At 35.9% G+C, this 22,389-nt stretch overlaps 5 protein-coding genes across 6 annotated transcripts; 1 reads left to right on the top strand and 4 right to left on the bottom strand.

Annotated features, from left to right (window-relative positions):
- Positions 1–1,214: 1,214 nt before the first annotated feature.
- Positions 1,215–4,092, top strand: LOC130511703 (pentatricopeptide repeat-containing protein At2g03380, mitochondrial). Its single transcript, XM_057009114.1, has one exon. It carries the CDS (start codon positions 1,312–1,314, stop codon positions 3,379–3,381), a length of 2,070 nt encoding a protein of 689 aa, XP_056865094.1. The 5' UTR covers positions 1,215–1,311; the 3' UTR covers positions 3,382–4,092.
- On the bottom strand, positions 3,397–5,506 carry LOC108834923 (clp protease adapter protein ClpF, chloroplastic). Its single transcript, XM_057009115.1, has 9 exons — positions 5,365–5,506; positions 4,850–5,235; positions 4,719–4,778; positions 4,557–4,651; positions 4,304–4,476; positions 4,120–4,232; positions 3,914–3,959; positions 3,801–3,841; positions 3,397–3,717 (listed from the first exon to the last, which is right to left on the bottom strand). Exons 2-9 carry the CDS (start codon positions 5,180–5,182, stop codon positions 3,577–3,579), a joined length of 1,002 nt encoding a protein of 333 aa, XP_056865095.1. The 5' UTR covers positions 5,183–5,235; positions 5,365–5,506; the 3' UTR covers positions 3,397–3,576.
- A 3,599-nt stretch (positions 5,507–9,105) lies between these two features.
- Positions 9,106–9,924, bottom strand: LOC108849475 (nodulin-related protein 1). Its single transcript, XM_018623028.2, has one exon. The coding sequence runs from the start codon at positions 9,796–9,798 to the stop codon at positions 9,241–9,243; it is 558 nt and encodes a 185-aa protein (XP_018478530.1). The 5' UTR covers positions 9,799–9,924; the 3' UTR covers positions 9,106–9,240.
- Positions 9,925–10,667: 743 nt separating this feature from the next.
- On the bottom strand, positions 10,668–13,058 carry LOC108848353 (uncharacterized). Of its 2 annotated transcripts, XM_018621691.2 has the most exons (3): positions 12,934–13,058; positions 12,155–12,309; positions 10,668–12,055 (listed from the first exon to the last, which is right to left on the bottom strand). In XM_018621691.2, exons 2-3 carry the CDS (start codon positions 12,291–12,293, stop codon positions 10,944–10,946), a joined length of 1,251 nt encoding a protein of 416 aa, XP_018477193.1. In that variant the 5' UTR covers positions 12,294–12,309; positions 12,934–13,058; the 3' UTR covers positions 10,668–10,943. The 2 variants fall into 2 exon arrangements, with proteins under 2 accessions (XP_018477193.1, XP_056865610.1); XM_057009630.1 differs by lacking the exon at positions 12,934–13,058 and having other exon boundaries at positions 12,155–12,389.
- A 1,951-nt stretch (positions 13,059–15,009) lies between these two features.
- Positions 15,010–20,235, bottom strand: LOC108850371 (probable disease resistance protein RPP1). Its single transcript, XM_057008737.1, is given in 5 exon segments — positions 15,010–16,964; positions 17,059–17,349; positions 17,444–18,413; positions 18,415–18,552; positions 19,550–20,235. Coding segments are annotated over 5 exon segments (3,924 nt in total). The 5' UTR covers positions 20,164–20,235; the 3' UTR covers positions 15,010–15,053.
- Between the last annotated feature and the right edge of the window lie 2,154 nt (positions 20,236–22,389).

Below are 22,389 nucleotides of genomic sequence, written 5' to 3'. Positions count from 1 at the left end.
ACTTATTTTATAACGAATTTTTTTCTCTACGATGATACTTCGTAAGAAACTAGGGGTGGACACTTTACCCGATATCCGAAGCCGCACCCGAACCCGACCCGAAAAATCCGAACCGAAATTCGAACCGAAGTAGCAAAATACCCGAATGGATATTAAGTTAAGAGAGATTGGATATCCGAACCCGAACAGGTAATACCCGAACCCGAATGGATATCCGAAGATAACCGAACATATATATACTTACCCTTATATTTCTAGTTTACATCTCTCATTTTATTTAAAATATTTATATTAATGCTACACATACTTCAAGATCATATAATATACTTATAATTACGGAGAAAATGATTTGACATTCACTTAAAATGCATGTTAAGCTTTTTGTTTCATGTATTAACAAAATTTACATCCGAAATTTAAAAGTAATAATAAAACTAATGTTTATTTATTTTTGAAACGTTATCTCAAAATCTATTAATCATTTAATCTATTAAAAATTTAAAATAAGTTAAGTAAAATATATATTTTTAAATACAATAAACTTTAAAAATGAAAAATTAATTTTTCTTTAAAAATCTAAATATCCGAACCCGATCCAAAATAACCGAACCCGAACTAAAAATACCCGAACCCGACCCGAAATGCAGAAATACTTGAACGACTATTGTACCTTTATACCGAAATACCCGAAAATTCGAAATACCCGAACGGATACCCGAACGGTTACCCGAACGGGTACCCGAACGTCCACCCCTATAAGAAACGGAGAGAATAATTAGTTTATAAAAGCTCTAACATTTTTTATACTACTTATATAAACATATCTCCCAGTAATAAATGCTGATGCATGTGAAGACTATAATAGAACGAATAATTAATAATATCTCATATCATGTGTACGGTTACAGCTAGCTGTTCACTCCATTTTGTCACTTTGATAAATCATAAAAAGACAGATATTTAAATCTATACGAGTAAACCAGCTAAATATATAGTTTCATTTACGTATCATCTGTAAATTTATATCAAAAGGTGTATAAATTTATTTTCTTACTCTTTTTTTTTTTGGGTTCTTCAACGCAAGATGCTCAAACTACGAAGAGAAAAAAAAAATTGTCAAAAAACTGATTGACGTTATTTTCACGAAGGCTTAAATCATTTAGACCGGCCTTCAATCACTCGCTTCCTTAAAGCATGGGCCCATTTAAAATCCATTAAGTTTTTTTTTCTCATTACAACCAGAGACCAAACATTTGGCGGGAAGAGCCACACCGCCTCCACCGCCGGGAAATTGCTAACGGCGAAATCCAGATGCTACGCTTTCGCCTATGGGTTTCTCCGGTTAAGAGGCTTACGTTTCAACAGAGACGCGTCCACCATGGTGACGTGTCCATGACATCTCCTCATTACGCCGCATCGATCCCGAGCCTCCGCCTCCTAAGCAATTGCAAGAACATCGATTCACTGCGGAAAGCTCACGGCATCTTAACGGGGAATGGACTCATGTCTGACATCTCTTGCGCCACTAAGCTCGTGAGTCTCTACGGTGCGTTTGGGTGTACTAAAGACGCACGCTTGGTGTTCGATCAAATTCCTAAACTAGATTTCTATTTACGGAAAGTCATGCTCAGCTGTTATCACCAGAACAGAGAGACTCTCCGAGTCGTAAAGTTTTACTCTTTGATGAGGAAACACTGTGTAGATAACATTGTTTTCTCCATAGCGTTGAAAGCGTGTACCGAGATGCATGATTTGGGTAACGGGAAGAAGATACATTGCGATATCGTTAAGGCGCGAGGCTGTGATGATGATATTGTGTTGACGGGTCTTGTGGATATGTATGCTAAGTGTGGAGAGATCGAGAGTTCTTGTAGAGTTTTTGAAGGTATTGGCTCGAGGAATGTGGTTTCCTGGACTTCGATGATTGCTGGGTATGTGAAGAACGGATTGCACGAAGAAGGGTTGGGTGTGTTTAATCAGATGAGGGGGGACTCTGTTTCTGGTAATGAAGTTACGTACGGTACTCTTGTGACGGCTTGTGGAAAGCTCGGTGCTTTGCATCAAGGGAAGTGGCTTCATGGTTGTTTGGTTAAGAGTGGGATTGAGCTTGGATCATGCTTGGTGACATCTCTGTTAGATATGTATGTTAAATGTGGTGATGTAAGCAATGCGCGTCGGGTGTTTGATGACTATTCTCATGTGGATCTCGTCATGTGGACGGCTATGATTGTGGGGTACACACATAACGGAAGTGCCAGCGAGGCTCTGAGCTTGTTTCGGAAAATGAAAGTGGTTGGAATCAAGCCTAACTGTGTCACCATTGCGAGTGTCTTCTCGGGTTGCGGTCTGGTTGGGAATCTTGAACTGGGGAGATTAGTTCATGGCCTATCCATCAAAGCTGGTCTTTGGGATACTAATGTTGCGAACGCTCTGGTTCACATGTATGCAAAGTGTTATCAGAATAGAGAAGCTATGTATGTGTTCGAAATGGAGTCGGAGAAAGACTTAGTTGCTTGGAACTCTATCATATCCGGTTTTTCACAGAACGGATCTGTCCAGGAAGCTTTGTTTCTGTTCCATCGTATGATTTCAGAATCTGTGACGCCTAATGGTGTAACAGTTGCGAGTCTCTTCTCAGCCTGTGCTTCCCTCGGGTCACTAGCCTTAGGTTCCTCTCTTCATGCTTATTCACTGAAACTGGGGTTCTTGGCATCATCCAGTGTTCATGTTGGTACTGCGCTCTTGGACTTCTACGCCAAATGTGGGGATGCTGAATCTGCTCGTACTGTATTCAACACTATAGAGGAGAAAAACACAATCACATGGAGTGCTATGATCGGTGGCTATGGAAAGCAAGGGGACAGAGAAGGGTCTATTGAGCTATTTGAAGAGATGCTCAAAAAGGAGCAAAAGCCAAACGAGTCAACCTTCACATCTATTTTATCAGCTTGTAGTCACACGGGGATGGTCAACGAAGGGAAGAAGTACTTCAACGCAATGTACAAAGACTACAAATTCAAGCCTTCCACAAAACACTACACATGTATGGTTGATATGCTAGCACGAGCAGGTGAGCTTGAGCAAGCCTTGGACGTGATCGAGAAGATGCCAATTCAACCAGACGTGAGATGTTTTGCAGCGTTTCTCCATGGATGTGGAATGCATTCGAGATTTGATCTTGGGGAGATTGTGATCAAGAAGATGCTCGATTTGGATCCTGATGATGCCTCTTATTACGTCCTTGTGTCTAATTTGTATGCATCGGATGGAAGATGGAGCCAGGCTAAAGAAGTGAGGAATCTGATGAAGCAAAGAGGTTTGAGCAAGGTCGCAGGACATAGCACAATGGAAACAGAGTTGTCTCATAGCTTTTCTGGATGAACAAAGAATCATATATACACAAAAAGCATTCTTGGATAACGTTGATTTGTTTTTTAGTGTACAGAGCAAGAACAGTTGTGTTGACTACATCGACGAGGATATATATAAAATAACCAACAGTGAACTAACAGCTCTGGGCGATGCTATGATTCTTGCCTTGTTGTGTGGTCTTAAAGCTCAAATCTTGCTTCCATCTTAATCCTCATCTTGTGAATCAAAAGGAACTTCATGCCGAGGTTTGTTGTACTTCTCACGCAGTTGTTGGATTGGGATGAAATCTCCAGCTGTATCCGCACCATAGAAGAGGAAAGAAATGTATGGATGATCAAACCTTTCCTGCAGAAACCACAAACAAACATGAGTCAAAAGAACATTGCAATGGAGATGGGGGTACACAACGAGACGACAAGCCTGCTCACTTTGTCCGGTTTCTCAGGAGCTAATAGACTGTCTTCAGGAACTGCAATATCAGATCCACAAGTCACGTGACAATGATATAATATTCACTTGTTAATATTCACTTGGAGCTTACCGTATGCCACTAGTAGATCAGGGTGGGTGCGAACATCGACAAGAACCTGCTAGGCACAAGCAAGAAGGCTTAGCATACTTGTCTTCTTCTGTATATATGGTTTAAATAGCCTTTAGATTGATCATGTGTATTTGAATGCGCTCCATATATTATTAGTTTTAAGCTACTTTTTTTTTCTATCAACGTAAGTCTTTGTGAAGCAGAACCTGATAAAATGGCTGATTGGAACCACGAGGTAGCTTTTCAACTTCTGCAGCTTCCATCCAGGAGCTTGATTCACAGCAAACTGGATCCATCCCGCAAACTACAGCCCTGTAGCCTACACCAGACGAGAACATATCATGTATGTTCCCAAAAAATGAATGAGCAAAACAAGGACAATATATATACCAAAAGCTTTGTGTTTCAGTTTCTGTCCCAAACGAAATGCATACTCTGCATTCTCAAAAGCCAAGGCTTTGGCAGACACAGCTAATGACTCAGCCTCAAGCTTTGAGATTTCATCTCTCAACTTAGCTGCCAAACCATAGTCCTCACCGTCAATAGCATTCTGGAGATCTGCACTGCAATCATATACAAAACAAATAATACATAATGATAAAATACTCCCACACAAACACAAAGAGAGAATGAAAGAGCTCACCGTAGCCTTATAAGGCTAATACCCTTGTCTTGTGCTTCACTTTTTGATGATGATCCTCTTTTAGCTTCTTGAAGTCTTATCCCCTCCTCTTCAACCTGCCCAAACCACACACCGGTTTTAACTGTCTTTGACAAACCTAGTCTCACTTAATTTCATAACTACCTCATTTAGCTTCTCTCTTAGTTGTTGCGCAATATCATACTGCTCCATATTCAAAGCACACTGCCCACCAAAACTCAGATCATTCACTGTTGTTAACACCGCAATAATAATAATAATAATCTTGGTCTTACCTGAACACGAGTAGCTAAGTCAAGCTGAAAGAAGAAGATCAAAATATCTTCATTGGCGCTCTCGCTTCGCTCAGAGTTCGGGTCTAGACCTTGGTGGTCACCACCTCCTTGAAACGGCCATCTAGCTTCGACCCTCGACAGGTTTCTTTGCTTAAGTGACTTCCATTGGCTTCTTAGGGATGATGATGGTCTACGAAAGAATTGACACGACACGCATCGATCACCAATCAATCCTGAAGAGTTCCCAAACTTTACACGGTTCCTCCTCCACGAGCTGTAAACTTGTACACTTCCACAGATTGTTAACGTGCTTAGCGAATGGCTTTGCACCATTTTTTTTTAATTTATTGAGACCGAAGTCACACTTCCAAAACCGCTAATCGTTACTACAAAACCGAACAAGAAACCAGACAGAGCAGATTCGTTTGAGATTCAAGATAAAGGTACGAAATTAACTCGAAGAACAGGACGAGATAGAAGAACGTTTGATAAAACTGAAAATTCCAGACACTTACAAGTGGTTAGGGGAGTCCTATAGATTACGGCAACACTCGACGATCAACAAAAGAAAGTTGCCGGTACGAAGGAGAGTTTTCGTCCTCACAGATTTTTTTTTTCTTTCTTTCTTATTATTTGTTGAAACTCATATAGTCATTAAATAAGTTTTATCTTTTGTCAGCTCTTATTAGGCTTTAAGGCTCAGTTAAGGCCCAATAAAATGATTTTCTCTTAATGTTCAGATTCTATATAGAGAATTTTTACGGAGGAATAAAAACAAGGGTTTTGATATTTGATTTCTGTCAAACCTAACACGATGTTTCCTGGATCGTCAGATGGTTTCGACATAGAGGGTATCCGTGGGACAGGATTGATGGCTTTTAGCTGTCAAGGTTTCTCAAATTTTTTTTTTTTTTTGGTAATCAGTCTCTCAACCTTTACATATCCCTATCGTCCTTTGGTTAACCGTTATGCTAAACTGGGTCATATTGTAGCGAAGAAGACCCAGCTACAATATGACCCAGTTTAGCGACTGATTACCAAAAAAAGGTCTCTCAACCTTTACATCTCGGTTTGGGCAGGTCTTCCCTGACCTCGGATACTCCCCTGTGACGTCAACAACATTATTGGAAAAACTTACCTATTCAAGATTGGTATAGACAAGGAAAATTTTCTTCTCAACTGTGACACCTACAGGGTTTTGAAGATAATCACAGACATGAGTTGATTCCATAAAAATAAAGCTGAATAAGGTGGACATTTGTGGCTGAAGTGCGGGATTATATATGGACATGGAAAGGGCGTTAGACGGTGTTAAGTCCATTTTTTTAGAATTTCGTCATTTTTTATTTTATGAATTTGTTCATCTTAAACGACAAGTTTTACTTTGCTATTATCAAAATATTTTATATGGATAGAATATGGTACCTATTTAGAAGTGATTATGTTTACAGTTTGTATTTTTTAGGTTTATATGGAAGTTATAACAAAACTTTACCAATTAATTAGCAACGATCTACAATCAAAATATGGTTTTAATCCTCTTTTTCACTCCCAGGTATAGTGTTTTGTATTAACGATTGAATGATGTCGATAGGTTTTCTCCTACTATAAATAATCCATTAACATAAATTTATTAGAGAAGCCCATAAATAATTATTATGACATTTTGGAATATATTACCCAAATAAACCCATTAACCATAGACTAATCATTATCCAATCTATAAAATTTTATTCTTTGGTGAGCTTTTTTGAGAAAGGTAATATTTGAAGCATTACTATATTGTTTATTCTGATTATTTGTTATTATCCGATGGACTTAAAGAACATATTGTTTAATTCACAAAAAATCAATATGAAAAAGTTATGGTTGATGTATTTTGACTATTCACAATAACTATAATAATGCTAATTTCTAATATAACAAACTCATCCCGCGCATATCGTGGATCTCATCCTAGTTAGTTAGATTCTGAATGATGTTAATAAAGTTGGATGAACTAAATTTTTTGTCTGCATTGAATGCAATTTTCCTTGTTATTTTCGCATATTTCTTAAACTTTAGTATTTGTTTTTTTTGTCGACCATCAATTTCCTTTCATAGTGAAAAAGTTCACAAAGAACGATATATAATTATTATGATGAGTATACAAAATCATGTGTCTATGTTAATAACATATGAACTAAGTGGAGATCATTATTCCACTATGTTTGTAGACAAATGGAAAGATTTTCGTTCCTGTTTCGTATTCCCAATGCGGCGACTAGAAAAAGAATTAATTCCCAAAAGCTTTGGCAAATAGAAGGTTAGCTTATATTTGTAGACAAATGGGAATCTGGGGTAATTCCTATCAAGCCAGAACTCACCTCTACACCCATATTGAATTGAATTAAGAAATGTTCTCTTTCAGTTCTCTTATGAGGATGGTTTGAAGCGGATTGCGGGTCTGATTGGTCACCCTAAGTTCCTGCATTCTTCGACCGCGAACAAAACAAATATGGAAGTAACTGAAGTCTTTACTATCATTGATCCGAAAAAACCACTTCTGGAGACTGTAAATATCCAGTTTGATTTAGGAGAAATCTGTAGAGTTTTGGTCTCAAGACCATGGATGTCCCTTGTCTGTGATATCTGCAAGGAGATCAGCCACTTCTCCAAGTCTTGTCCGCAGCTCCCCAAAAAATGTTTGCTTTGCAACTCCTTTGCTCATGCTTTGGCTAACTGTCCTAAGAACCTTCGATATGATGGTGCGGAAAGAAAGACTAGGCGAGGAAGATCTAATGAAAAACATGATTTTCTCTTATGTTCAGATTCTATATATAGTTTTTTAGGAGGGTTTGTTGTTTTCATATATTTTTTAGATTATACTCATTCCGTTGCGATTTAATTGTTGTTCTAGAGAACATAATTCATTTCAAAATAAGTATCGTTTTAAAATTTTAGAGTTTCAATGTAAAATTTTATTAATTTTTTATTTGTTGAAATATAGTTAGATGTATAGTTGATTGTGTTTTTATTTTAAAAATATATAAAAACATATGTTTTTTTAATCTATATTTATAAACCTAGAACGACAATTAAAATGAAACGGAGAAAATAGTATTTGTTTTAATATTTGACGATCCTCAGTTTATTAATTGTCACTTAATAATTATTTTAGTACGTATTTTGTTAGCTTCAGTTGGCATTTATACATAATACACACCTTGTATCGTAGTCAATTAGGTAAAGAATTATGAATTATAAGTTTTTTGTCTATCATTATATGCAATTTCCTTTGTTGTTTTCGTATATTTCTTAGATTGTAGTATTTGTCTCTTTTGTCGACCATCAATTTTCTTTTATAGTGAAAAAGCTCACAAAGAGCGATATACAACTATGATAAGAATACAAATCTATAGACACACGTTGATAACATCTGAACTAAGTGGAGATCACTCAAAATCGAACAGTGGAATAGAATACAACATGAACGGAAAAATACATATAAAGAAAAAACAGTATTACAAGATAAAATTAAGTATGTATTCGGTCTAATTTTTATCAGGATAGAAAATCTAGTTTTATATAAGTTAATGGCTTCCCATGAAAAACGCCAACAAAGCAACAATGGTATTTTATTTTTTAATTATACACTGATTCAGCGGTTAATAATTCAGAAATAGACAAACTTTATACATAAAACTAATCATGGAAGATAAATCACTACCATAATCTATCTTATTAAAACAGAAACATTCTGTTGGACCTAACATTTATTTTGTAAATTTTTAAATTAAATACATCTTTATACTTTATAGTTAAACCTACATTAAATCACTAATGTTTCTTTCTTTATACTACTATCCATATTTCCAAACAATATACTTATTTCTTTATACTACTATCAGTGTTTCCAAACAATATATTTTTTATACTACTATTAATGTTTCCAAACAATACAATAATTAATCTTATTTATTTTATATCTATCATTTTCTCTTTAAAATTTTGTAGAAATGTCATAATTTCATAAATTGCAAAATAATGAACTTTAAATTTGGATTATAAGATTACAAATTATGAAACTATTACAATTTTTAAATCCAATTAGATTACATATCGGTCATCCATCAGTTCAATCGGTTAGTCTCAGGTTTTACTGATTTTTTTTAATATGAATATTTTAGAAACCTAAATTGAATTGTCAGATCTCCGGATTAACCGGTATAATCACAATCAGGTTGAATTTAAAAATACTGATTTAAATGCAAAAATATTTTAAATACACACTCTTTAAAAATTACCAAAATATTTGTTAAGTTATTAGTGAAATTTTTCATCGTAAAATATTTCGCGCTTCCAAAGCGCGGATCAAAGTCTAGTTATTATTATTTTATCTACTAATTAATTCACTTCATGAAACCTTGAGCCATCTTAGCATAGTCTCCTAACCCATGGCTACCACCTCCCGACTTCTCATCCTCTTTCTTAGCCGCATGTTCTCCAGCTCCTCCCCCGTGGCTTCCGCTGACACCACCGTGGCTTCCGCTGACACCACCGTGGCTTCCTCCGGCGCCGCCAGAGGAGTGAGTGTGTGAAGTTTCGTACTTGTGGAGATAATTTTCAGCCTTCTCGAGGTACTGACCAATACCGCTCTTTTCATCGAACTTACCGTATCTTTGAGCTGCGTCTAGTATGTCAGCAGTGGCTCCGGCGACTTTAGCTTTGTCGAGCTTGTCTGTCTCGTTACGTGAAGCGGCTTGAGCAGCTTCGGCTACGATCTTGGCACTAGCCATGAGCTCGGCGTTCGTAGCTGGCTTATGTGTCGTTGGGTCGGAGCTGGAAGCCGGTTTATGTGTTGGATCGGTGTGGCCTGGTTTGTTATTGTTGTGGTTTGGATCCGGGTCTGAAGTTTCCGGTTTCTTGTCGGAGAACTTCTTCTTTACTTGATCGGTGAGGAAATCCATGGTTCTTGTCTTGTCTCAAACGATTTTTTTTGTGCTTTAGTTAACCTTGAATTTGGAAAATGTACCGTACGTAACAAGTTATTCGGGGATGGTATTTATTGAAAGTGAGGAAGATTAGTACTTTATTCATTGTCCACTAGTTTTATTTCGCCTCCGCTACTTAATGGGGATAATTATAGTCATGATCTTTGCACCACAACTTTTACTTTAAAGAAAACGTAATTAGCAATTACCAAACAAATAAACAAAGCAATTACCATTTACCAGATGTTTTACTTTCAGAGCCATATATGGGCATAACTCAATACAATATCTGTTTTATCCCAAGAATCTTAAAAAATAATTTATATAGATATAAACTAGTACTACTAAACTGTTTTAATTTTTTTTCTTAATTGGATCCCAGAATATCAGATACCATTACTTATACAATTTAACACGTAATTATAGTATTTCAAGAGAATGCACTATTTTACTCCCTTACAATGATGTCTGGTATGGGCTCTTTCATGCATATATGTTTTGGCCATGTGTTACTTAGTAGTTGGTACAGTTTAACACGTAACTATAGCATTTTAAGAAAATGAATTATAATACTATTTTAACCTTATGCACGGTATGAGTTCTTTCATGCATAAATGTTTTGAATTACATTTTCACCATTTTGAATTACATTTTCATCATAAATCGATAGTAAAGTGGTGTTGGGTTGGACGGAATTATATTGGGATCCAGTGCCACGACAGTGTAAGGCCAACTCTTGACAAAGATATTGACTTTTGTCGGCGCTGTGAATTAAAAGAGGGAGAAGTTTTAAGGATGGGCCAACTACTAGAAGAGAGCCCAAATAGACACATTAAAGGATTAACTAGTTTAATTCAGGATTTTTGTTTTCTTTTAATACAGCAAAATATACAAAGATTAATTAAATAATCTTGAGGAGTCGAAACCTAAAAAAGAAAAGGGTTCCTGGGATTAATAGATTTTACAGAGGTCCCTTGTTCAACCTAAAAAAACCGACCAAAAGAAAATTCCAAAGGAAGAAGAAACATTCAAACTTCTGCTTCTTTAAATAATTTCATTTAGAAAAAAGAAAAGAGAAAAAGCTCTGCAGAAGTGGGAGAAAGAAACCTTCAACCTTCAAACTACTTCTTCCCCTTCAAGTTATCACTACCATCCTCTCCCCATTCGTCTTTACCAAATATCTCATCCATGATGTTGGAAGTTGGTAGAAGGTCGTTGTTCTTGGTCCAACAATCTGATGATGACGCCAGTCTTCCATCACAAGCATCATCAAAAGAAAACAAACCAGATCCGTGTGACTCTCTCTTCTCAACCGTTGGTGGGCTGTGAGCAAATATCAAATTGGAGTCATGCATCTCGAAGGACATACACGAGTCGTCTTCCACGTCTCTTGAAGAAACCTTATCCATATATACACAGTGAGCATCCTTAGCCGGTGAGTCTTCTTCCTCCTCCTCCTCCTCGTCTTCATCATCGCTGCTGTTGGTTTCTTCTTCTTCCTCCTCGTTATCTACATGTCCTTTGCAAAAGACGTCGTACTCTACTTGCCACTCGTCATCGTCGCTGTCAACGTCTAGGGTTTTAAGCCTGTTCTGAGTCGCACGTCTCCGCAAGATGAAGACGTTGAAGTAGTAGCTAACAAGCTCCTTCATGGTTCTCGAAGGAAACGTCGCCTTCAACTGCTTCCAGAAATCACGACCAAGTGAAACAGGGTTGGAGTAGACAACTCTATGGAAGAGATCTTCTTCGTCTTCACTCCACAAGCTTATAACTTCGTCCCCCATTTCACAAAGCCCTAGCTCCATAAACCTTTCGTATCCAATAGCTTCGATCAGGCCTTCTCTAGCTTCCATGATGTGTCTCCGCACGCATCTGACCGTGTCTTTATCCGGGCAGAGACATTCCTTTCTTCCTTCACCGGCTTCACAAACGTCTGACTCAGGCATTGGTATGATGCACTTTCCCATCAGCTTTCTGTCCAAGTCATCGTTTGTTTGAACAAGAATCTCACATTCAGGGATAGAAGCTTGATGATTAGACCCAACAGGAACTTGCTTCGTAGGAGGTTGGTTCATCAGGCAAGTATAAACATCCTCCACCGGGGAAAGTGGTCGCCACGTGAGGTCCGATCCAGAAGATTCGTTAGAGAGGGATGACTGAGTCTGAGCATCCTCCTGACACAATCCGCTTGAGATCCAGGAGAAGGGTGCATATGCGTCAAAATCCTTCTCCACTGCAAAATAAGACAAATCTAAAGTTAACACACGCTGGTTTACTTTTAACCGAAGCTAGGTGAAAACATTTAAAAACAATTGTGATGTTACAAAAGTACCTAAGACAGCTGTCTTGTCCAGAGGATGATGATATGGAACAGATTGGTCAAATTGGTTAGGGTTGTAAGTAAGCTGTCTTGCGTGCTTAGCATTGAACTCTTGCATCTCTTCAGCATCAAAAGGTCGCTTCAGTCCCATGTTTTTTTTCAAAGACCTGAATGGGTAAGAATCAAAAGTCACTTTCTTGACATTTAAAGGTTGATAATTTACATATGGATAGTTTCAATATTATGTAAAACATAATAATATCTCATTTTGAGTTTATTATAAACTCGGACCCACGATAATTAAAGTTTTGATGAGTATGGGGGTGGTTTTAGTTTTTTTAGTCAAAAGTCAAACTTTCCAGATGGATAAGGTTTTCACAAATTTTTTATTTTGAAAAAAAAAACCCAATTAAAAAAAATCCCCAAATTCGTAAACCCTAGATTTCTCAATCCAGGACTAGAATCATGAAATCAAGAGTCCAAAACCAATCAATCGATGAATACCAGCAAGAGGAACGAAAGCCCCAAATCAATTTACAAATCTAACGAACCCTAACGCATCAAATCCTCCGCCTAACAAAATTAGGGTAATAAAATTTGGGGAAAACTTGAAATCAACGCGGAAACCGAACGGATCTGTAGAAAAGAATCGATACCTAGACAGACCTAACGTTTTGTATTCTCAATCGAGAATCCGATTGAAAAAAAACCCTAGGTTTGACAAAATCGTGGGATGATTAACAAAACAGGTACCAATCGAAAGCTAAAATCAAGAAGAACAAGAATATTACAATTGATTTGAAGATGGGTTTGAAAGAAGGAGAGGATCTGCGAATTTCTTTGAAAATTTTGTAGGAAAAAAATAATTAGGAATTTTCGAGGCGGCTAGGGTTACAGGTGCAGGGGGAGACGTAACCTTATTAAATCCTCTCAAGGCGGTAATTACTATAGTACCCTCTACTTTGACCACGTGTCCTTTCAGATTACTTTTATTAGGCGTATTAAATTCGGATGGTACTAAACCAATCAAATGGAGTTGAAAGGAATTCTGATCTTTAACCGAGATGTAGAGAACCGGGTTCAATTACTGGCTCGATCAGTTAAATCTACAAGAGAATTCTGATGTGCTCTCTTAAAATTAAAACAAAAGCACACCATAAATTTGAAATTAATAGGATTGTAAGCCAAAAAACATATGCACCAATCTAAAATATGATTTTGATGATAAACCAATTGTGTTCCAAAAAAAAAAATGTGTTCCGTAAAAAAAAAAAAAAAATGATAAACCAATTATATAATTACCGGTATTCATTTCCCGAATTCAATTTCACTTACTGTACTTTGTCTTTCTTTTCCTTAGACCATTGTCTTTGGTTCAACCAGTATTTTGAAAACCGGATCGAACCGGCCGGTCGAACCGGTCCGACCGTGACTCGCTGAAGAAGCCGAGTCCGGTTCGGTTTAAAACCCGGATTTGATAAAAACCAGTAAAACTGGTAACTCGGTTTAATTTTAAAACCCGGTTCTTAGAAATTAACATATAATTAAGTGCTTTTAATTATTACTAGCTAAAATTTAATATTTTATAATTAGTGTTCAACTATCACTATTTAATTGATTTTTTATTTTTCTAAGAAAACATGTGAAAAATGTATCTTTGATTTTCATATACTATTTTTATTTTACCATATTCTTAAAATTTGAAATGTTAGTTGTAAAAATAAATAAATATGATTGTTTAGCTGTAAATCATTTGTTTTTTTTTAATTTTTAGTTTACATAGTAATCAAATTTATGTTTGTTGTTTATTTTGAGTTAATAAAAAAAAATAGAGAAAGTATTATATGTAGTAAAGTTTATATAGTATAAATATATAATTATATACATTTTTATATAAATAAAAAACCCGATTCGACCGGTTAAACTGGTCTAACCAGTCAACCAGTAGCTTCACCGAGTCGGTGTCCGGTTCGGTTTTCAAAACATTGGGTTCAACAAGTTTCTTGCAATATATCAAACTAGTCGCGATGGTTTTGATTTGTGGGAAAAACCACCATATAATTTGTTTTTTCTTGTCACCAAGTTCATCATCTAAGGCTTCGTAATGTCTAGAAACAGAATGTAACCATAACTATGAACATAAAGCTGCAGGAATGAACTTGAGAATCTGAGATGAGTTTTTAGATTATAAGTCCCGTAGATTGGTTACGAGAGAAGACACCGTCATTGTAATTCCTTGAACAAAAATAGAAGTTGTGGTTTTGTGATTAGACACTGGGTCGTGTACTGTGATGTTGATAAAACCAGTTTACATGATGTTTATTAAAAAAAGGCTGATAAAAGGGTGAAACTTTCATATTACTCATATTCTTTAGAAAATTGAGAGATCATGTGAGAAGAAACTAACACCGAGGAAGAAAAGCTGTGTCTCGACTGAGTTGCGCCACGGAGGGGAAGAGGATGTGACGGATACTGTCGTTGTTATCGGCAGAGGGTACTTAAGGTTTCGTATTGCTTAATCAGGTAGTTGAAAACGTTCGGCTTAGAGTTCTTTGACTCGGAAAGGTTCATTGCAAGAGAAGCGAGAGGAGTCCATCTCTTGATGAAGAAGATTAAGGAAGAGAAGTCAAAGAGATGCTCTGTTTAGTGAACAAAAAAAAAAGCTCTGTTTTTGGAGGGAACTAACCGAACAAGCTTGTAATTTATTTTGGTGTTTTAAATAATCAGAACTATACCAATTTTTAAACCTTTTGAAATCTCCCTCGTTTTGGTCAAATGTCGTCGTTTGTCATTTTGTGAAAGCCATTTTGCGTTTTTTGTTGTTCAGATCATTTAACAAAGACCTATAATAATGATAAATTGTTTGTGAAATCATCAGTTAATCCAAATCAGACATGACCACAAGAAAAAATCACACGATCAAAGTTGTGGGAACAAAATTTAGACCGCATTCTCTAACCTCCCAATTCTTATCTCTGACTTCAAACTCAAAGACTGATTCTCTGCAATTCACCTTTTCTTCCCTCTCGAACGTGTAGAGATGCTCGTTTAAAAGTTGAAAACGTTGCGTGTGTATTCCTGATCTACGCCTTACACTGGTGGTACTATTCTTGATGCAATAGTATACATCCACCTCCTCCTTCCTCTCGGCGTCACCCTTATTAACTACCAACACACAAGCCTTCAATCCCATCAATGGTGAAGGAGGCTGATGATGATGACGTATATCCGTGCCATTCCGTTTCCCGGTGGCCTGCCAAAGAAAGTACGTGGGCATTTGTTCTCCAGGTAAGACCGCAAACCTACAAGTCCTTATGATTAACTCTCTTGCTTCTTGATTCAGTTTGAAGCAATTACCAAAGTTGGCTCCAACATCTTGAAAAGAAGAAGAATCTAGTCTCTCTAGTGACTCACAGTTTTCTGCTTTTAGGTATCGTAAGGAGTCTGGAAGCTGCGGGAGCGAAACTAGCTTTGTGCATCCACTGATTACGAGTTTACGTAGACGAGACATTTCCTTGATCCATGGAGCAAGTTCTCGTATACTTTGATCGCACACGTGCAACTCTGTGATGAGGCCAAAAGCATGCATGGAATTCCCAAGGTTTTCACTGTATGACACAGTAAAGTGATAAAGATCATGAGACCATGACATGATTGATGATGGAATATCTTCTATTGCAGTTCCCTTGAGCTTGAGGCGTTCGATGTTTGTGGAGATCATCTTAGGAAATGTTCTCAACGATGAGCAATCAGCGAGATCAACTTCCCTGAGAGATTCCATGTTGATATCCATCGGAAGAGATTCTAGCTTTGTGCAGCCTTTCAAATTCAACCTCTGCAACCTGTGAAGGTTTCCAATAGAGGAGGGGAGCTCCACTAAACTTGAGCACTTACCGAGTTTCAATTCCTTGAGTTTAGTAGCATTCCCAATAGAAGATGGGAGCTCCACAAGGCTTGAGCAACCACTGAGATCCAATTTCCAGAGATTTTTATTGGGGAAAGAAGAATCTAGTCTCTCTAGGGACACACAGTTTTTCGCTTCTAGGGTTTCTAAGGAGTCTGGGAGCTGCATGAGAGAAACTAGCTTTGCGCATCCACTGATTATAAGTTTACGTAGACGAGTCATTTCCTTGATCCATGGAGCAAGTTCTTGAATTCTTTGATCGCACACGTGCAGCTCCGTGATGAGGTTTAAAGCATGTATGGAATTCCCAAGGTTTTCACTGTATGACACAGCAAAATGATAAAGATCATGAGACCATAACGTGATTGATGGAGGAATTTCTTCTATTGCAGTTCCATTGAGCATGAGACGTTTAATGTTTGCGTAAATCTCAGGAAATGTTTTCAACAAGGAGCAATCAGAAAGATCAAGTGTTGTTAGAGATTTCATGTTGATATTGACCGGAATGGCTTCTATCTTTGAGCAACCTTTCAAAATAAACGACGACAACTTATGAAGGTTTCCAATAGAAGATGGGAGCTCCACCAGACTTGTGCAGTCACGGAGATCTAAATCTGTGAGATTGGTAGCATTCCCAATAGAAAACGGAAGTCTCACCAGACTTGAGCAACCACTAAGATCCAATTTCTTGAGTTTGGTAGCATTCCCAATGGAAGATGGGAGCTCTACCATATTTGGGCAACGACTAAGAAACAATTCATTGAGATTAGTAGCATTCCCAATAGATGACGGGAGCTCCACCAAACTTGAGCAACCGCTGACATCCAAATTCCTGAGATTAGTGGCTGTTGAGAGATCAGGAACCTCCTTCAGGTTTATGGAATCCCTCAGACACATCCGCTTGAGATTTTTAATTGTCTATTACAACAAAAAGGCATTAATTAATAATACACTTTATAATTAGATGCATTTTCATAGAGAGTACAATTGAGATGTTCAATTATATACTTACTTGACTTCCTTTCCACAGTTTCTCAATATTGCTTGAAGGCATGTATATATCTATGAGGAACTCCGGATTGAAATTTGTAGGCAAACATGTCATTGGGAAACCATCCCAATCTAGTAATTTAAGTGTCCGAGGTAAGTAATTCAGACTTTGTGGTAAGTGCAATCTCGGGCGTGTATCACCGATCCTTAAGAATTGGAGATTACTCATTTTCTCAAAGGCTTTGTCATTTTTGTATAACCCATTCTCGATCTCTGAATATTCGCAATCTATGCCTATTACATTTATACTACCCTGAAGAAGAAGAAAAAAGTAATAATAGTTAAGTTATTTTAAAAAAAAAACTTATACTAAGAAAGGAGTAATTATTACGGCAGTGCAAACTTACTGGTGTATAGGAGTTACTCAGTATTTGGCATGTCTCTCTACCATCAACCAAAAGCTGCCACTGCCCAGGGCCATGAATTGATTGTTTACGAACAATTTCTCTACCCAAACACGCTAGCAAATTATGCATCTTTATGTATCCACGGTCGATAGATATGAGAGATTTATCAGCTAAAATTCGAAGACCGCATATCACTTTAGAAAAATTCTCTGGTAGAAATTCTTCTACTCTTTTAATCCATTCGTTGTTGAAGAAACATGCTATATAGATAAATAAATCTTTATCTTCATCACATAAAGCATCATAACTGAACTTCAAAATGCTCTCAATTTCTCCGTTAAGGCTACTCCATAACCTTGGTAGTTCCATTTCCCACTCCTGCCTCGACATTCCTCGAAAATAGGATCCCATAACCATTAGTCCTAGAGGGAGGTTACCGGCAAGTTGTGTAACTTTCCTAGCAAGGCTCTCAAAACCATAATACGGTGACTTTTGACCAAAAGCATACATGCAGAATATTTTAAGAGCCTTTTCGTCAGATGGGAAACCCACCTCATGTATATGGTTAATTCCATGTCTATGCAAAACTCTTTTATCTTGCGTTGTCATGATAATCCGACTTCCAGGACCAAACCAACGAGCTTCTTTAGCCAGTGCATGGAGTTGCATCACATGGTCCACATCATCAAGAACGACAAGTATTCTTTTGTCTTTTAATCTGTCTTTTGCAACGTCCAAATGACGAATCTTGATATCCTGCTGGTCGATTATTTGAGATAACATCTCTGTTTGTAGTTGCAGTTGTGTGCTGTATACATCGTGACAAGGTATTGGATAGCGTCTTCTGATATTGTCCATGAAGACACTGTACTGGAACTTATGAATGTATTCTCCAAATAGAGCTCTAGCTATGGTGCTCTTACCAATTCCAGAAGGACCCCAAATCCCTATCATCCTCACTTCATCAGAGTAGGCATAATAATTGTTCCATCTTTACCATGTGATCTCTCATCCCAACATAACTGTCCAAAACACTTGATGGCGCATAATTTAGCAGCTCTGCTGAAACATTAGTGGCGATTTTTTCTATCATGGCCGCTTCATTATCCCTTACAAGAGGAAATATTTTAACATCAGTGACAATATTTTCTATACTAAAATAAATAAATTTATATAACATAATCTGTACTAATTTTTATAGACCATAAACTATAATAAAAAGTGGAAGAATATATTTTGCAGTTTTAGCGAGAAAATATAATTTTGTGATTTTCGCGGAAAGTGTGATTTATATAGGATAATTCTCATTGTGTTTCAAAAAGTGTTTCAAAAAAATATAGAGCAATTTTCTTAAAAAGACACAAAATGTTTATCTGATCAAAAAAGCACATGGAGAAAAAAATGACCAAAATAAATTTAATTAAAGAGATAGAGGACCATTACACTCTTACTCTGAAAATATATAAATATAAACCATTATATTCATGGAATTAACCATTATTTTCTCCATTTGAAAACTCTTTTCGTTATTTTTAAAATTTCATTTTCTGAATTTCAGTAAAGTTTTATTTTGAAATCCAAAAAAAAAATTAAAATATTTTTTAAATTATTATTTAAAATTATAATTTTTTTTTAAAAAAATACTAAACTCCTCCCTAAACCCCACCCATCAAATATAAATTTTAAATATAGATTAGTTAACCTAAAAATATAGTGCTATCCTAAACATTTTGGTCATTTGATCAGACTAACTTTAGGTTGTGTTTGTGATAAAAAATTTAGTGTTATCCTAATGTTGTTCTATTTATATTTTGGTTAGTTTTTTTTGTTAAAACTTAAATCTAATTATTTTATATGGATAAGAATAATTTATCATTTGTTAAAATGCACCTATCAGATTTATCCGGATGAGTCATACGGATGAATCTCCTGTTAGTCTAAATTTTAAAACTTATTTGGATAAATCATTCGGATGATGTTCACTTAACACAAAACGAATAGTATTAATTTTCATCATCATCCAAAATCATCATCCAAATGGTTCATCAGCGAACATATGAGACTATAAACTATAATAAAGATAAAAGAGCACAAGCAGAAATGAACCAGTTCATCGAGTGGTAACCAACGGTTGTAGCTACGTCCTCCAGAGCTTGTCTCCATCTCTCAGTTTCTTCTTTGCTTCTACCCCGACAAGTCTTTCTGAAAACCTTTCCAAAATCTCCGGTAAGTTTTTTTACATGAGAAGGTTCAACTTCATAGAAAATTGGCAACACAATTTGATCCAACTCTTTCTTGCACTTCATAATCTCAACCAGTTCGTCAAGACACCACATCGAAGAAGCGTAGTTCATCGAGATCAAGATGATGGCGACCTTAGAATCTCTGATGGCACTTATGATTTCAGGACGGATGGATTCTCCTCTCTTCATCTCATTATCAACGAAGTGTGTGATTCCTTTTCTCTGGAACTCCTTCTGAATATGACTGAAAAAATTCTTGCGGACATCTTCTCCCCGGAAGCTCGGAAAGACGTCGTATGTCCAGGTATTAGATGAAGGAACTGATGATGATGATGATGATGATGATGATGAAGAAGAAGAAGAAGACGAAGAAGAATTGGGTTCTTTGTTTTCTTGATGGGATCTAAACATTTTAAAGATCACGAAGAAGCCTATTGCAGCAGCAAAAACATTGGTAAGTAAAACAGAAGAATCCATTTGTTTGGTCTGAGAGAGAAAGAAGCTCTTTCCATAGTTGAAGAGAAAGTGATATCAAAACATTGACTCTATTTTTTTAAATGACCGTGAATGTTGATGGAAGCTTCGTCATACCAATCTTTAATTTAAGGTACGAGGAAAGGAGAGCTGTGGTCTTGGACTCAGGTGGGTCAGGCCCAAACCCGATTGATTGATCCGACTAAAATATTGGGCTTTAGTCTACATTGTTTTCAGGTCTTGATAAATAGTGTAAATAATTCATATAAACCATTTTTTTTACAACAATAAAACTAAAAACTATCAGCTATGTGTATCCTGTCTAGAGAGCCAGACCGGCGGCACAGAGTCGACATAGAACATAGCAGAAGAGGAACGCCTACCACTTCGTGCTAACCTGTCCACCACTAGATTATTTGCCCTCGTAATATGTTGGATTTTAAAGGTAGCAAAGAAAAATTTACTGCGCTGGAATTATTCCAAATGTGTAGCAAAAGCTGGTAATTCTCCAGGTGATGGCAACATTCATATAAACCATTAGAACGTTGAATTTCTTTTTTTTCATTGAATTTCTTTACGAATTGAAATTGAAGAAACGTGTGTGAGATACCGACCGTTTATGGAAGCTTCGTCATACCGATCTTTATTTGTAGAGGTGGGAAAAAATGAATCAAACCAAGTCAAACAGAACCGACTTAGACCGAGCCGGTCCAAACCAAACCAAAGTCTATTATCAAATAGTTCTGTTTAAGATTTTTCCCATCCGAACCTAAGCCAATATGAATCGTGCCGAATTAAAAAATGTATTTTTGTTATTATTTAAACTAAACATATTAGCAATATACAATATACTAAAATCTAAGACTAAAGTCACTATTAAATTTATTAAAAATGTTGTTTTTTATGTTTTCTGTTATTTTAGTTAACTTTGATTTGATTGTGTTCTTATAATTGTTTTTGTGATTTAAAGTTTTTGTTTCAGTTTTATATATCAAATTTAATCTACATATTTTGGCAAAAAATCATCTACCTCCTCGACAAACATTTGTTTTTCATTCTTATGTTCCTGTCTTTATCACAAACTTGTTACATCAAGACTATGTAAATTCTAATGTTTAATGGTAATTTGAAGTTAAAAAAAAAATCTACATATTTTATTTAAAATGTATTATTAACGATGTTTTTAATTTTATTTACTTTAGTTAGTTTTGATTTGATTGTGTTTTTATATTTTGTGTATTTTAGAGGTTTTTTGTGTTTTGTGTTTTTATATTTTGTGTATTATAATATATAATAGTTAGAAACATGTTACTGTACTTTATTTTAAATATTAATCACATTATTTTGATAAATTTTAATGGTAGATTTTAAATATTTTCTTGCTATTTTGTTGCATTATTCTAAAGTAATGCATTAATTTTTTTTTTTTGAAAACTAAAAATTACAGCAAAACCAAAAAATAAAATCTAAATCTAAAAACCAAAAATAAAATTAAAAGCTGAAAATAAATAACCAAAAAAATAAAATCTAAAAGAGAGAATTTGCCAAATGACCAAGTTTTGGAAGGAAATTAAGTGCACATCATTGATTTCTACATGATTCAATCCATAAAAATTTTACACAAATTTATCCGATAGTATCCTCTTCTTATCTAAGTTGCTAGCAGCAGAAAGAGAAAAATGATGAGTCAATGATTTAACACTCCAAAATCAGTTATCACACCATGTAATACCACCAACACCACATATATATTTACCACATAAATATGCATCCGATTTTTCAATACCATATCACTTAAATATAACAAAACTCTAAATCCACTCACATCTCGTAAATACTAAACTTTATTCCAAACCTCTATCCCTAAATACTAAATCTTAAACCTTAAACCCTAAATATTAAAGCATAAACCATAATTGATGAACCCTAAATCCAAATATAAATCCTAAATCCTAATTAGTGAATTCTAAATCTAAATATAAATCTAAGCCCAATTATCAAAATCTGAAAATAGTGTATAATATTATGTAATAATAAACTACTTTATGTAAATATGAATTATAAAATAGATTTAGACTTGTAACATAGAAACTGGTAAACAATGAATTTGGCTAACAATTAATGGCGATAGTAGTACTGATCATACATGTGTAAATGACTGAGTCGAAATAACATGAAGTATATATGTTTGTCAATATCAATGAAAATTAGAGATGTAAGTGTTATTCT

This window comes from Raphanus sativus, chromosome 4, assembly GCF_000801105.2.
Source record: "Raphanus sativus cultivar WK10039 chromosome 4, ASM80110v3, whole genome shotgun sequence".
In the NCBI taxonomy this organism is placed as follows: Eukaryota; Viridiplantae; Streptophyta; class Magnoliopsida; order Brassicales; family Brassicaceae; genus Raphanus; species Raphanus sativus.
This window is presented reverse-complemented; position numbering and strand designations above follow the sequence as displayed.